Below are 16,659 nucleotides of genomic sequence, written 5' to 3' on the forward strand. Positions count from 1 at the left end.
CACATAGAGACTTGTAAACAAACATTTATGGCTGTGCTCAGTCACTCAGTTGTGTCCGACTCTTTGTGATCCCATGGACTATACCTCTGTTCATGGGATTTCCCGGGAAAGAATGTTGGAGTGAGTTGCCATTTCCTTCTCCAGGAGTCTTCTCAACTCAGATACTGAACCCTTGTCTCTTGCATCTCTTGCAGATTCTTTACCCCTGCACCACCTCAGAAGCCCCTGGTCAATGAGACATCAATAAATTTCACAGGAGACTGATACACAAATAAGTAATAAATGGTCATTTTCCCCTACAATATCTTGAGAGAGTTTGTAGTTATAAACTAGGTAACCCCAGTTTACAGTTGGAGAAAGAGACACTCTGTGTCAACAACCTTTCTAAGATCCTTGAGAAAGTCAAAGGCAGCATCATTATAGTAATAAAATGCTCCTCCTGCTCATCAAGGTGAGATGTCTTCCCCACAGAGTTCTCTAGGCATTTCTGGATCACAAAGCTTTATTTCCAAAATTAGATGTTACTGGGCATAAGTATGTGCTTCCAAAAAAAGATATGCCCATTTTTTTCCCAGTCTGTGTCCAATTGCCTGAAGTTACTGTTACTAAGAGTACAAACTGCCCAGTATTCTTGAAGATATTCTGTCAAATATATAAACCAGATTCTGTGTTAATTTATACAACATTTTCATGAATACTCTCCAGATGTTTAATGTCACAGAAAGAACTTATTCTGTTGTTTAGCATTCATCCAAACCACATCCTCTGTGTTTGCATATGACAGGGCACCCCAGGACATAAATGCTAAAAAGAGAATGGACACATATGGCAATATTCAGGGAAAATAAACTTTGCCACATTGTAATATAAGATGAAGTTAAGGAGTGTGATGTGACTTTAGAATACATATATCAAAAGTGAAGTGAAGTAAAATGTTTGGTACTTTTCACAGAGCCACAAAAAAGAGAAATCCCCAATGTGTATCTCTCTATCTATTTTGTAATTAATATTGATTATACGAGAACAGGAGAAATGCCCAGTGCCAAAGGATCATGGCCAGCATACATTTTGAGTATTTGGAGCCAGTTTTTAAATATTTTGAATGTGTATCCTTTGTTATAATGTGTCGAGTTAGATATATATGCATACCCTTTTGATTATATTGCTTAGATCCTCTTTCTCCTTATTCTTGTCCTCTTGACCTATCTTGTTGCTAAAAGTGGTATATTACAATTTCCTATTATTAGGGTGTTTCTACCTATGTCTCCTTTCATCTCCTGTAGTTATGCTTCATAAAAGTAGCTGTGTTATTTGGTGTATAATATTCATGTGCTATATCTTCATTGTGGATCATGGTTTTCAGCACTTCCTTGTCATGTTTTCCTGATTTCAGACTTGAATTCTATTTTACATTATCAGGATTTGCTTCACTTGCTCTCTTTTTATGCCCAGTTTCCAGGTATACTCTTGCATGCATGTGTGTGTGCAAAGTCACCTCAGTCATGTGCAACTCTTTCCAACCCTGTGAACTATAACCCCACCAGGCTCCTCTGTCCATGGGATTTTACACACAAGAATACTGGAGTGGATTGCCGTGTCCCTTTCCAGGGTATCTTCTTGACCCAGGGATCAAACCCACATCTCTTCTGTCTCCTGCATTGGCAGGCAGGTTCTTTAGCACTGGCACTACTTGGGAAGTCCGTGTAGTCTTGCACATCCTTGTTTTTAAAATTAATTAATTTATTTTAATTTTTTTAAGACAATCACCGTAAGTCAGCACAGTAATTCTCTCTTCACTGCCGCACATACTTTTAATTTTTGCTTTTCTGAGTCACTTTGTTTGAAATGTGTTTCTTACATATAGAATGTAGTTGGGTTTTGCTTTCAAGTCAATTGGAATGTTTTTTTCTTTAGATGTTATATCCATTCACATTTTAAATTGAAAAAGCTAACAGTAAAATTGCCTTTATTAGTATACAGTTTGAAACATGTATGCAAATTCATGTTGTTAGCACCATAATCTGAATATAGAACAACTCCCTCACACTTCCTCCATGGAGTCAATTCCTTCCTCCCACCTACCTCCTGGTAAACACTGATCTTTTCTTCATTGCTTTAATTTTGCATTTTCTGGGATGACATAGAAATGTCATAGAAATGAAGTCACACAATGTGTAACCTCTTGAGATTGGCCTCCTTCTCATTACATTGGTCAATGTAATGCTTTTGAGGTCCATCTGTTTTTTGCATGCTGCATGTGTCAATAATTTGTTCCTTTTCATTGCTAAGCATTGTTTCATCAATCAGATGTCATACAGTTATCCTACAGTGTTCATTTGTTGGAAGAAAATGGGTTGTTTATAGAATTTGGAAATTATGGATAGAGTGGATATGCTCGTTTGTGTACAGGTTTTTGTGTGTACATGTATTTTCATTTCTCTGGGATAAATGCCTGTGAGTGAGATTGTAGGGTCATATGGTATATGTATGTTTAACTTTATAGGAAACTTGCAAACTAGTTTATTTTTGTTGTTTTAGTTTATTTTTAATTGAAGAATAACTGCTCTACAATGTTGTATTGGTTTTCACTGTACGGCCATGTGAATCAGTCATGAGTATACATGTATCCCGGCCTTCTTGGACCTCCCTCCTACCCACCCCCCATCCAAACTGTTTGATACAGTGACTGTACCATTTTAAAATTCCCATCAGCAAAGATTAAATTTCTAGTTGTTTTTCTTCTTTGTTAGCACTTAGTATTGTCAAGTTTTTTATTTCTCCATCTTCAGTGATATCTTTTTGTAGTTTTAATTTATATTTCACTAATAATGTTAAGGCAACCCACTCCAGTATTCTTGCCTGGAGAATCCCAGGGACAGAGGAGCCTAGTGGGCTGCCGTCTACGGGGTCGCACAGAGTCGGGCACGACTGAAGCGACTTAGCAGCAGCAGCAGCAATAATGTTAAGCATCTTTCATGTGCTTATTTGTCATCTGAGTATCCTTTTTGGTAAAGTGTATATCCAAGTCTTTTCTCATCTAAACAATTAAGTTGTTTGTTTCCTAATTGTTCATTAATGTTTATAGTTTTGACAGTTCTTTTTTTAAAATTAGTTAATTAATTTTTGGCTTCCCTGGGTCTTTGTTGCTGCTCATCAGCTTTCTCTAGCTGTGGTGGCAGGGGTTTCTCTCTAGTTGTGGTGTGTGTTCTTCTCATTGCAGTGGTTTATCTTGTCGTCGAGTATGGGCTCCAAGTGCATGGGCTTAGTTGCCCCATGGCATGTGGAATCTTCTTACACCAAGGAGCAAATCTTTCTACATCTGTGTCCCCTGCATTGGCAGGCAGATTCTTATCCACTGTACTACCAGGGAAGTCCTGAAAGTTCTGTATATAGTCTGGATACAAATCTTTTGTTGTATATAAGGTTTGCAAATGTTTCACTCATGGTCTGGACCTTATCTCTTCTTTTTCTTTAGTGTCTTATACTTAAGTGGAGGTTTTAAAGTTTAATGAATTCAAATTTACCATTTTTTTTTCTTTATGACATTTAGTGTCATATTTAAGAACTCTTTGACTTAGTCCAAGTTACAAAGATTTTCTGCTATGTTTTCTTAAAAAAATTTATAGTTGTATGTTTTACATCTAGACCTATGATTGATTTTGAACTAATTTTGTATGAAGTTGGAAGAGTTTTGCCTATAGACATCCAATTGTCCTAATACCACTTGTTGAGAAGGCAGTTGTTTCTCTCCTTTCCACCTTTGTCAAAAATCAAATGGAGGGGACTTCCTTGGTGGTTCAGTGTTTAAGAATCTGTGCTTCCAATGCAGTGGCTACAGGTTCTATCTCTAGTCAGGGAACTAAGATTCCACTTGCCATGTGGTGTGGCATGTGTCAATTGCACATATTTTGAGTCTATTTCTGACTCTCTGTTCTGATCCATGTCTCTCTCTCACCATCACAGCACTGCCTTGGTTATGATAGCTTTATGTTTGGGTGTGGATGTGTGTGTGTGCTCAGTTGCATCTGACTCTTTGACCCCATGGACCATAGCCTGATAGGCTCCTCTGTCCGTAGAATTTTCCAGGCAAGAATACTGGAGCATGTTGCCATTTCTTACTCCAGGAGATTTTCCCATCCCAGGGATTAAACCCACATCTCTTATATCTCCTGCATTGGCAGACAGGTTCTTTAACACTAGCACCACCTGTGACAGCTTTATGCTCACATGTGTGCTAAATTGTGTCTGGCTCGATTGTGTCTGGCTCTTTGCATCCCTATGGACTGAAGCCTAGCAGGCCCCTCTGTCCATGGGGTTCTCCAGGCAAGAATACTGAAGTGGGTTGCCATGCCCTTTTCCAGTGATAGCCTTATAATAAGTGTTAAAACAAGGTAGTGTGGGTCCTTTAACTTTATTCTTTTTTTTTCAAACTTGTTTTAATTATTTTAATTTCTTTATAAAAGAAATATAAATATAAAGTTATATAAATTTTAGAATCAGTTCTCTTTTTGGAATTGCATTAGATCCCTTTCATAGTAAAATAGATGGGACAAACTTTATTTATTTTTTTTTCTAATTTTATTTTATTTTTAAACTTTACATAATTGTATTAGTTTTGCCAAATATCAAAATGAATCCGCCACAGGTATACATGTGTTCCCCATCCTGAACCCTCCTCCTTCCTCCCTCCCCATACCATCCCTCTGGGTCGTCCCAGTGCACTAGCCCCAAGCATCCAGTATCGTGCATCGAACCTGGACTGGCAACTCATTTCTTACATGATATTTTACATGTTTCAATGCCATTCTCCCAAATCTTCCCACCCTCTCCCTCTCCCACAGAGTCCATAAGACTGTTCTGTACATCAGTGTCTCTTTTGCTGTCTCGTACACAGGGTTATTGTTACCATCTTTCTAAATTCCATATATATGCGTTAGTATACTGTATTTATGTTTTTCCTTCTGGCTTACTTCACTCTGTATAATAGGCTCCAGTTTCATCCACCTCATTAGAACTGATTCAAATGTATTCTTTTGAATGGCTGAGTAATACTCCATTGTGTATATGTACCACAGCTTGCTTATCCATTCATCTGCTGATGGACATCTAGGTTGCTTCCATGTCCTGGCTATTATAAACAGTGCTGCGATGAACATTGGGGTACACGTGTCTCTTTCCCTTCTGGTTTCCTCAGTGTGTATGCCCAGCAGTGGGATTGCTGGATCATAAGGCAGTTCTATTTCCAGTTTTTTAAGGAATCTCCACACTGTTCTGGCCACAGCAGTCAGAACAGAAAAAGAAATAAAAGGAATCCAAATTGGAAAAGAAGAAGTAAAACTCTCACTATTTGCAGATGACATGATCCTCTACATAGAAAACCCTAAAGATTCCACCAGAAAATTACTAGAAATAATCAACGACTATAGTAAAGTTGCAGGATATAAAATCAACACACAGAAATCCCTTGCATTCCTATACACTAATAATGAGAAAACAGAAAGAGAAATTAAGGAAACAATTCCATTCACCATTGCAACGGAAAGAATAAAATACTTAGGAATATATCTACCTAAAGAAACTAAAGACCTATATATAGAAAACTATAAAACACTAGTGAAAGAAATCAAAGAGGACACTAATAGATGGAGGAATATACCATGTTCATGGATTGGAAGAATCAATATAGTGAAAATGAGTATACTACCCAAAGCAATTTATAGATTCAACGCAATCCCTATCAAGCTACCAACAGTATTCTTCACAGAGCTAGAACAAATAATTTCACAATTTGTATGGAAATACAAAAAACCTCGAATAGCCAAAGCGATCTTGAGAAAGAAGAATGGAACTGGAGGAATCAACCTACCTGACTTCAGGCTCTACTACAAAGCCACAGTTATCAAGACAGTATGGTACTGGCACAAAGACAGAAATATTGATCAATGGAATAAAATAGAAAGCTCAGAGATAAATCCACACACATATGGACACCTTATCTTTGACAAAGGAGGCAAGAATATACAATGGATTAAAGACAATCTCTTTAACAAGTGGTGCTGGGAAATCTGGTCAACCACTTGTAAAAGAATGAAACTAGACCACTTTCTAACACCATACACAAAAATAAACTCACAATGGATTAAAGATCTAAACGTAAGACCAGAAACTATAAAACTCCTAGAGGAGAACATAGGCAAAACACTCTCTGACATACATCACAGCAGGATCCTCTATGACCCGCCTCCCAGAATATTGGAAATAAAAGCAAAAATAAACAAATGGGACCTAATTAACCTTAAAAGCTTCTGCACATCAAAGGAAACTATTAGCAAGGTGAAAAGACAGCCTTCAGAATGGGAGAAAATAATAGCAAATGAAGCAACTGACAAACAATTAATCTCAAAAATATACAAGCAACTCCTACAGCTCAACTCCAGAAAAATAAATGACCCAATCAAAAAATGGGCCAAAGAACTAAATAGACATTTCTCCAATGAAGACATACAGATGGCTAACAAACACATGAAAAGATGCTCAACATCACTCATTATCAGAGAAAATGCAAATCAAAACCACTATGAGGTACCATTTCATGCCAGTCAGAATGGCTGCGATCCAAAAGTCTACAAATAATAAATGCTGGAGAGGGTGTGGAGAAAAGGGGACCCTCTTACACTGTTGGTGGGAATGCAAACTAGTACAGCCACTATGGGGACAAACTTTAAAACTGTAAAACCTAATGACATAATGGGGATTATGAACCAAGCAGTCAGTCCAAGAAGTGGAACTTTAAAGCTTGCATCTATTTCTATGCTTTCCCTCTGTATCCATAAGTATATTTTCCTTTAATGAAGCTAATTATTCAAGGAAGACATTCCTATTTGTTGAAATCTTAGTTCTTTGGAATCACCTTACTTCCACTTGTGATTCATCTTGTCACTGGAAGGTTTTCTTTTTTGTCCACCCTCACACACTTCCCTTCCTCTTGACTCCTACCTCTGGCAACCATCAGTCCATGCTTCCCTTCTCAGATCAAGACTAAGACCTTTCTCTGTACTCCCATAGTTGTTGTTATTCAGTCACCAAGTTGTGTCTGACTCTTTGTGACCCCATGGACTGCAGCACATCAGGCTTTCTTGTCTCTCAGCCTCTCCCAGAGTTGTCTTCTGATTTCATGGCTGCAGTCAATGTCTGCAGTGATTTTAGAGCCCAAGAAGAGGAAATCAGTCACTGCTTCCACCTTTTCCCCTTCTGTTTGCCATGAAGTGATGGGCCGGTTGCTATGATTTTAGTTTTTTAACTATTTCATTTTAAGCTGGCCTTTTCACTCTTCTCCTTCACCCTCATCAAGAGGTTGTTTTGTTCCTCTTCACTTTCTGCCATTAGAGTGGTACCATCCACATATCTGAGGTTGTTGGTGTTTCTCCTGGTAATCTTGATTCCAGCTTGTAATTCATCCAACCCAGCATTTCTCATGATGTGCTCGGCTTATAAGTTATATAAACAGGGTGACAGTAAATAGGCCTTATCGTACTCCTTTCTCAATCTTGAACCAGTCAGTTGTTCTGTATAAGATTCTAACTGTTGCTTCTTGACCGGCATACAGGTTTCTCAAGAGACCAGTAAGATGGTTTGGTATTCCTGTCTCTTTAAGAGTTTTCCACAGTTTGTTATTATCCACAGAGTTGAAGGCTTTAGCACAGTGAATGCAACAGAGGTAGATGTTTTTCTAGAATTCCCTTGCTTTCTCTGTGATCCAGCAAATGTTGGCAATTTGGTCTCTGGTTCCTCTGCCTTTTCTAAACCCAGCTTGAACATCTGGAAGTTCTCAGTTCACATAATGCTGAAGCCTAGCATGCAGGATTTTAAGCATAACATTACTAGCATGGGAGATGAGTGCAATTGTTTGGTGGTTTGAACATTCTTTAGTACTGCCCTTCTTGGGAATTGGGATAAGGATTGACCTTTCCACTCCTGTGGCTACTTGACACCAAGTCTGCCACTCAATTTTGAACAAATGAATGAAATGTATTTTTACCTCAATTGATATCATCCCCAGTTTCAGATGATCTGTTTTTCTACTTCTTAGTACCATAATGTAGCTTTTGAAGAAGGACTAAAGACGTAAGCAAAGCTCTTGAAAATTAATCTGGAGGAAAGAAGCAATAGATATTTCTAGACCCAACTGATTGTGTTAATGACCACTTGACTCTCTCATTACTCAGTTGGATTTTTTTTCTTTCACTTCCAGTGTATATACATTTGAATGCTTCCCAGCAGGGTTGAGCAGGGAGGTAAACGATAAATATTAAGTTGTGAAAATACTGCAAGACACAACAAGAGTGCCATAAATGGTTAGTTACAGAAGAGCTACTTCACAGAATATATTTCCATTTCTTTTGTTTGGCAAGAAGCTGACTTATGAGTTAATGTGGGATTAAGTATTTAGTCCAAAACCTGTATCAGTTGACTAAGTATCAAATAGTAGAATATATCCTTAGAATTAGTTTTAATTTAAATATTTACTAATATAAAATTCTGATGTGTCTAGTGTTAATGTCATTCATTATCACAAGTATAAAGGGTTTAGATATGTATTTATATATTAACTTTTATGATGCTAAAATTTAATATTTATAATATTGCACTTAATTCATCCATTTAAAAACACTTTCTGAGTACCTGAATGGGCCTTCCTGATGGCTCAGATAGTAAAGAATCTGCCTGCAATGCAGGCCTTTTCTTCATATAAAATCTAACACCTCTGACATACCCTGAAGTCTCTGCATAATTTGGCTGCTGCCTACCTCCCTAATGGGCTTCCCTGGTAGCTCAGCTGGTAAAGAATCCACCTGCAATGCAGGAAACCCCAGTTCAATTCCTTGGTTGGGAAGATCTGCTGGAGAAGGGATAGGCTACCCACTCCAGTATTCTTTGGCTTCCCTGGTGGCTCAGCTGGTAAAGAATCCTCCTGCAATGTGTAAGACCTGGGTTTGATTCCTGGGTTGGGAAGATCCTCTGGAGGAGGGCGTGGCAACCCATTCCAGTATTCTTGCCTGGAGAATCCCCATAGACAGAGGAGTCTGGAGGACTATAGTCCATGAGGTCGCAAAGAGCTGGACATGACTAAGTGACTAAGCACACACACACACTGGGCTCCTAGGCCTTCTTTTGGAATCTAGGATTACATCAATGAAGCAAACATACAGGTATTTTAAATTCCATAACCAAATGATGTATATAATAATAAACTTTCTTTGGAATTTATCTAAAACAAATTATTTCTGTTTTGGGGGAAATTCTGCATATATTATCATTGTATTATAAATACATTTGAATCTATTTTGATTTTAAATAAGTATGTGATTGATAAGAAATATAACTTAATAAACTGAATTGATACATAATTTTTAGCAATTGTAGTAATTGATATTACAAATATATGTGAAATCTATTTTACTTTTGCTTTCATGAAAGACAATATTTCCCGTCACATAACATAATCCTTAATGTTTTATCACAGTTTTGCTGAAGATTCCTGTGCCCTAGGCCACAGAATATTGTGATGTGATCTAAGACTGGCCTAATATAGCTCTAAATCTATACGTATATTGAACATTGGCATAGGCTTAGTTAGCATTCATTAAATACTTCAGCTTTTCAGTTTGTGATTCTGTACTGTGAGATCATATACATGAATGCCACAAATTTTATCCATTTTAGTCATGTGCTTTCTTACTTAACAGATATTTAAAGTTTAGTTTTTAACAGTGATAGTCTAGAATATTTTGACATAAAATGGTTCTTGTGTCTTGAGAATAATTAGACCATAATGCCACTAGGGGGCTCACATACCATGTGTGTAATTCATGTGGTATCACATATCTGCATAACACTTTTGGGTACTTAAAAGGATGTGATAGCTGGGACCATAATACTATATTCAATAGTTTTTGTGTGATAGATGTAAGGGCACAATAACAGAAGGAAATACATTAAATAGATGTAACTTATCAGTGAAATTAGCAGTGAGAGGTCAAAAATTGAAACTGGATAAATGCTAGTCTGGTACCAGTCCCTATGACGCCCCTTCTATCTAGACTTGCTGTTGCTGATGCTATAGGAATGTAAGCTCCAAGTGTCCCCGGGCCAAGATGGCGGCGCGGCGCTCCACACACTGGTTGCTGGTGGCTGTGGGGACCCCGCGGCTGCCGGCTGCAGCGGGGAGAGGGGCCTGGCCGCCCATGGCGGGCGTGGTGGGGCGTCGCTGGGTCGCAATTTGAGCGTCACCGCCTTCCCGCCTTCCCTGGGAGGTCGCGGTCCCGGGGCGCTGCTGACATTGAGACCCGGTGTCAGCTTCACAGGAATAAAACGGTACCCTTTTGTTTGTACTGCCTCCTTCCACACGAGCACCCATTTGGCTAAAGAAGATTATTACCAGATACTAGGAGTGCCCCGGAACGCCAGCCAGAAGGAGATCAAGAAAGTCTATTACCAGCTTGCCAAGAAATATCACCCAGACACGAATAAGGATGATCCCAAAGCCAAGAAGTTCTCCCAGCTGGCAGAGGCCTATGAGGTCCTGAGTGATGAAGTGAAGAGGAAACAGTATGACACCTATGGCTCCGCTGGCTTCGATCCTGGGGCCGGCAGCTCTGGGCAGAGCTACTGGAAAGGAGGTCCCACGGTTGACCCAGAGGAGCTCTTCAGAAAGATCTTTGGGGAGTTCTCATCCTCCTCTTTTGGCGATTTCCAGAGTGTGTTCAGTCAGCCTCAGGAGTACATCATGGACTTGACGTTCAATCAAGCTGCCAAGGGCGTCAACAAGGAGTTCACCGTGAACATCACTGACACCTGTGAGCGGTGTGATGGCAAAGGGAACGAGCCCGGCACCAAAGTTCAGCACTGCCACTACTGCGGTGGCTCCGGCATGGAAACCATAAACACAGGCCCTTTTGTGATGCGCTCCACGTGTCGGAGGTGTGGTGGCCGGGGCTGCATCATCACGTCTCCCTGTGTGGTGTGCAGAGGAGGAGGACAGGCTAAACAGAAGAAGAAGGTGGTGATCCCCGTGCCTGCCGGAGTTGAGGATGGCCAGACTGTGAGGATGCCTGTAGGAAAACGAGAAATTTTCATCACATTCAGGGTGCAGAAAAGCCCTGTGTTCCGGAGGGACGGCGCAGACATCCACTCGGACCTCTTCATCTCCATAGCTCAGGCCATCCTCGGGGGCACCGCCAGAACGCAGGGCCTGTACGAGACCATCAACGTGACGATCCCCCCTGGGACTCAGTCAGATCAGAAGATTCGGATGAGTGGGAGGGCATCCCGCGGATTAACAGTTATGGCTACGGAGACCACTACATTCACATCAAGATCAGAGCTCCAAAGAGACTGACAAGCCGGCAGCAGAGCCTGATCCTGAGCTACGCGGAGGACGAGACCGACGTGGAAGGGACAGTGAACGGCGTCACCAACGCAAGCACTGGAAAACGGTCCACTGGGAACTAGGCAGGGAGCAGCAGCACCTCCTCGTGGCCAGGGCACCTTGGACGCAGGAGGATTCCCCACGGCAGCACTGACCCCTGCCTGCAGAGGCCTCCGGGCCGCCTTGGCAACAGCAAACTCTCGTGACCACGCAGCTCTTCACGGAAGGTCACTGCGGACTGGACAGACCCTGGGCAGTCAGGCATGGCTGGCCTCAGGGCTGGTAGTTTCCTGTCTGTGGGTAGGTAACTTGGCCTCTTCAGGCTCTGGCAAAGTCAGACGGCTGGACACTTCCTGCAGAGCTGAAACTCTTAATTTGGAACTGAATGTGGTTAAAGAATTAAAGGCCATGCTTACAGCTTGAAAATGAAGCCTTAAGCTGCACCAAGTTGTGACGTGATTGATTTCCCTCTCAGCAAACTTCCGGGACGTTCCAGAATGAGTCTTTCCTGACAGGTTGTCCTTTCCGGGAACCTGGGGCACATGCCCCGCTGGTGTCACCCACCCTTCAGCTGGAGTTGGTTTTAATTCCCAAAGGTACTGAGCAGCTGGAACCTGGGGGCCTGGGGCCTGGGGTGATGCCTAGAGGACAGTCCCTGCAGAGGCCACTCTTGATCACATGGGCTGTGATCTCCGTCAGGACGGACAGGGTGGCCCTGTCCCCCGACAGTGGAGTTGTGTTGTTCTAAGGCACGCGTAAGTGGGGCTCCTGCCCTTCTGCTGGACCACAGCCGGCATGGCCTGGGGCTGACTGAGGGCCTCTCAACCCCAGCCCTGCCCCGCTGCTATCAGGGCCTTGGGTCTCACCACTCACTACTGACTTGTTTTCAGACGTATGTTTAAATTATTCAATACTGAGAATCATTGTCTTTTCCCGTACGAGTGTTTGTTCAGAGGAGAACGTAGTCTCAGCAATCGAAGGTTCTCCAGCATCCAGCCAGACCAAGCACCATTTCCCAGCCTTGGCTTCTGGGACGTGCAGGTTCCCCTGTGTTTCTAGATCCCCCCGCTGTGGCAAGACAGGCTAATGGAGAACCCTTCTGACTAGTGTCTTTTCTGTTTCCCCCCCATAATTTACTAAAATAAAGCATCTGCTAGTGTCTGCTCTAAGAATGTAAAATGATTCTGTATCAATGTAAATAAGATTATCTACTGCAAAGAGATATTTAAAACCTGAAAAAAAAAAAAAGTAATGTAAGCTCTAGCTGTCAATCGCTAGAGTCCAAGGACTGGACAGAATTACTCTTCAACAAATAACACAATCTGGCATTATTTCTGTTTTCCCTTGTAATTGAGAAGATTTATTTGTAATAAGTTAAAAAAATCTTTAGCTTGTTCATTTTGTTAGTGTAAGAAAGTGTATGGTTTGTATCAATGTTCTTTCATTTTCTAAAGAACCTAGGAAGGCAAGTTTTTTAGATCATGCCAAATCATGTGTTTCCAGCCAAGTACATGCTTAAATATTTTTTTACTAATTCCATCTAGTCTTATTTTTTTATTTTTTATTTATAATCAAGGGACAGTTCAGCATTAATTTGGCAGGAACTGGGATGAAGATATCCAGTACAGCAAAGTGGCTGGCTCAGGGCAGTTATGCCTCTGTGATCATTCACAGATCACAGGTAAGTCCTGCTGGACCAAAAAGCCTGTCTGAAATACTTCTGTGCTGTGAAGTAGTATTAAATTCCTCTACCTTAAATCCAGAATTATGAAGTTAATGACTAATGAGTTCTTTCATATAATGGGGTATGTTACATTATGATGAGGTATAACTAACATGAAATTATGGAATGAGGTTCTTTTTTTTTCATGTGCTTATGGAGGTTTTATATATATACACATTAATGTTTAGGCTATACATATCTGTGCATGAAATCAAGTGCCAGAGCATATAGATTTAAGTAGTTCAAGTTTGGGGCTAATGGTTTGTAAAACAGGTGCTTCAAAAAGAGGTAGTCTTTTTAGCTATACTCTAATTATTAAAGACTTACATTTTAATATTTCAAAGTGAGAGGTAAATTTTTGGTTTATTTTCCTCACTGCTTTAATTTAGTGATTTAGTGATGTGGGAGTCATTTGTCATTTAATGAACATCCTTTATAGTTTCTTCAAGAATTAGGAATATTTTTATGGTTGTATGAACATTTTCCTCATCTATCTTTATTTAGAAAATATTGTCATGATTTGAGAGAATAGCCCTGAAACATGTATATTACCATGTGTGAAACAGATCACCAGTCCATGTTCAATGCATGAGACAGGGAGCTCAGAGCCGGTGCACTGGGATTTTAATTTTTCCTATAGCACACGTATTATCTAAAGTATTATCTAATGTGCTATCCTCCTAATTTTGGTGCTGGTGTAGTGTGCTAGCACATAAAATTTATGAGATGGCTCCTGGTACTTAGAATTACCACATCTTAGATAGCATGACCTGATCTACATTAAATCAAGATCTGTGTCATAATTTCTGTTCTCACCTATATTGCACCATTTAAATCAGTACCATCAACAGTCCCTGCCGACTCCAAGGTTTTATAACTTTTCTTTCTTTTGCTAAAAGTGACTTCATTCCTATATATGAATACTACTTGTAAATGAAATTCAATTTTCTGATATTTGCAGACTTTAAAATACTTTATTTCTGACTATTATGAAATTGTGTTTTAATTAATAATTAAAGAATTTATATTTGTATTATTTCTATCATATGGGTAAACAGTAGGCTTTGAAAATGGCTATTTATTTCTAAATATTTATTTGGCAAATTTAGGTCTCATCCTTTTGGGTAGAAGAATGGAAATAAATCAATTACTTAGTTAAAATATGTTCTGAGCAGGTATAAAATTTAGACAGTGCAATGCTGACTTTACCCAGTTGTTAGGTATCTTCTGGTTAAATGACAGCTGGCCAAGGGCAGCAGTAAAAATGAACATTTAGTACAATCATTCCTTTCGCATTTACGTTTTATTGTAAAGACTATTTGTTTACTTAATTAAGAATTTCTTCCTCAATCAAAGATTTTGCGCATGAAGGTATTTCCTGAGATCTGATACATGGTGTGAATGAAACTCTGACTTATGAAACCCAAATGTACTTATGGAAATGAACACATATTTTCATTTCCTAGTAAAGTTAAACAAGATTAGGGGTTTACTTGATCCATTTGAGGACAGGAATGTATATAAATTGGAATTTTTACTGCCATCCCCTTCTCTGTTTACTCAGATTCTCTAGAGTGTAGAAAGCTTCTGAAAGAAGAGGCAACTTCAAAAGCCCCCGATCTCAAAACATTCTTTATCCTCAAAAGTTTCAGGAACCCAGTTTCCTTTCCTATCCTCCCTCCTTAGATTAAAAAAAGAAAAACATAAATAAATAAAGCAAAACTTACCTTTTGCAGAAACCATAAGAGTTCAAACTATTTTTGTTTCATCCTATCAAAAGGCCTTTTGACTTTTGGACCTAAAGTTGGAGGACAGTCTGGAAAGAAAATCTACCCTGTCCTCATCACTTCCTTCACCAGCCTCTGCCCACCCATTCCTCAGTTAGCAGCTCTGCTTTTCTTAAAAAAAAAAAAAAAAAAAGCGAAGAAGAATCTCCTTTTTTGTTGTTGTTTAGTCACTAAGTTGTGTCTAACTCTGTGTCTAATTATAAGTATTACTTTCAATCCAGTTTTTTCCCTCCATTCTATCACCTTTTATGTTTTCTTTAAGCTGTGTTTCTAATGCTTCCAGGAGATATTTGAAGTTAAGGTCAAGTTTGCATAATATCCTTCTTTTATTTAGTCCATGAGAATCTTATATAAAATCCTAATACCTTTCTTTTATTCAGTCTGTGAGAAACACTGGACAACAAATTGTGAGAGGTTTTAATAAACTCATTGAAGCAAGTAGATACCTTGATGAAAAATACGTGGATTGAGATGAATTGTCTAACGTAAAGTGTGGTTTATAATCATCAAGTGGCTAATATGAATCTCGGGTTCTCTAATTCCTGTGACCACAGATTTCAACTAATCCTGAAATGGCATAATCTTTGACTTCAAGTGTAATTGTTATAGGAAACTTTGGCTAATTATTTCAGCCACATGATTCAAAGCGTTTGCTTTTCTGCCTTGTGCACACAGATACCAGCATGTAACAGATTCTCCTGTATCTCTGCCTCTTCTCTTTTCAGGATGGAACCAAAGTCTATGGCAGATGTGGAGGATTCTGTGGAAAGTGTATTCCTCACATGACTACTGGTCTCCCAATTCAAGTAGTGTGAACATTCAGAAGGAAAGTGTGTCCCAAAGAGGAGACATTCTCTGGAACCTGCAAATAGCTGGTGCTTGTTTTTTTTATTCCTTCCTGAGATTTATGTCTAAAATATTTGTGCCTTTTTTCTAGGATGCTCATGAGGAGTCAATCACTGCTTGATTTTTCAAGGCCTTTGAAATAAACTGAATGATACATGGTTCTAATCAGGATCCTTAAAAGGATGAAATAATTTATGGTAGGGCATACAGGGATGTTTGAACTATGCTAAGATAATACTGCTGTTAACAGATTGCACTGGACCAGAATTATGTTATGCCTGTAAACACACATGTAAATCTCTGCTCACATCCTACTGTACAATGAAATGCTTATTCTACTTGTTAAAATGGAGCAAGTAAAAATTAGGAAAATGAACTTAAATCATAAACATTATTGAATCTGTCAGGAGAATAACAAATCAATGGTCACATCAAAAAAGTACATAGCCATTATACTTTCTACTGATACAGCTTAGATACCTTGTTTTATGTTTCCTTTAATTTTTAACTGTGCATTATGGTGCTTCAAAAAAATCATCCTAAAATATAATATAGTTTTGTAATTAAAGTATATAGTTGGGTTAAATACTAAACATGAAATTTTGTGGGTATAATACAGAATAAGATATGATATAGTAGAATTTCACTTAAAAACACCTACCTCTAATTTGATTGTACTTATAAGAGCAATATATTGTTTTTAAAATGTTTATATTCTATCATGTCTTTATAACTTATATGCCTATATGTCTACTCTTAAAAAATTTATTTTCTCAAAGTTATGTACTGTATTTTATTAATCAAGTAGAAAATTAAGAATTATTGACATTTTGAAGAACCTGTTTTGGTAAACATAAAATTATGTTTACATATGC

At 39.0% G+C, this 16,659-nt stretch overlaps 1 protein-coding gene and 1 pseudogene across 4 annotated transcripts in view; both read left to right on the forward strand.

Annotated features, from left to right (window-relative positions):
* ADAMTS20 (ADAM metallopeptidase with thrombospondin type 1 motif 20) overlaps positions 1–15,949 on the forward strand; it is a 216,930-nt gene extending 200,981 nt beyond the window's left edge. For all 4 annotated transcript variants that reach the window (XM_086399837.1, XM_086399838.1, XM_086399839.1 and 1 more), the window contains 2 exons: positions 13,005–13,109; positions 15,664–15,949. In XM_086399837.1, the coding sequence (XP_086255963.1) occupies positions 13,005–13,109; positions 15,664–15,753 (195 nt within the window). In that variant the 3' untranslated portion in view covers positions 15,754–15,949. The remainder of the gene's footprint in view (positions 1–13,004; positions 13,110–15,663) is intronic.
* Positions 10,140–11,526, forward strand: LOC147371780 (dnaJ homolog subfamily A member 3, mitochondrial pseudogene; annotated as a pseudogene).
* Positions 15,950–16,659: the final 710 nt, after the last annotated feature.

The sequence above is a fragment of the Bos grunniens genome, chromosome 5 (genome assembly GCF_055505025.1).
Source record: "Bos grunniens cultivar Pamir isolate PY7600 chromosome 5, Bosgru_T2T1.0, whole genome shotgun sequence".
NCBI lineage: Eukaryota > Metazoa > Chordata > Mammalia > Artiodactyla > Bovidae > Bos > Bos grunniens.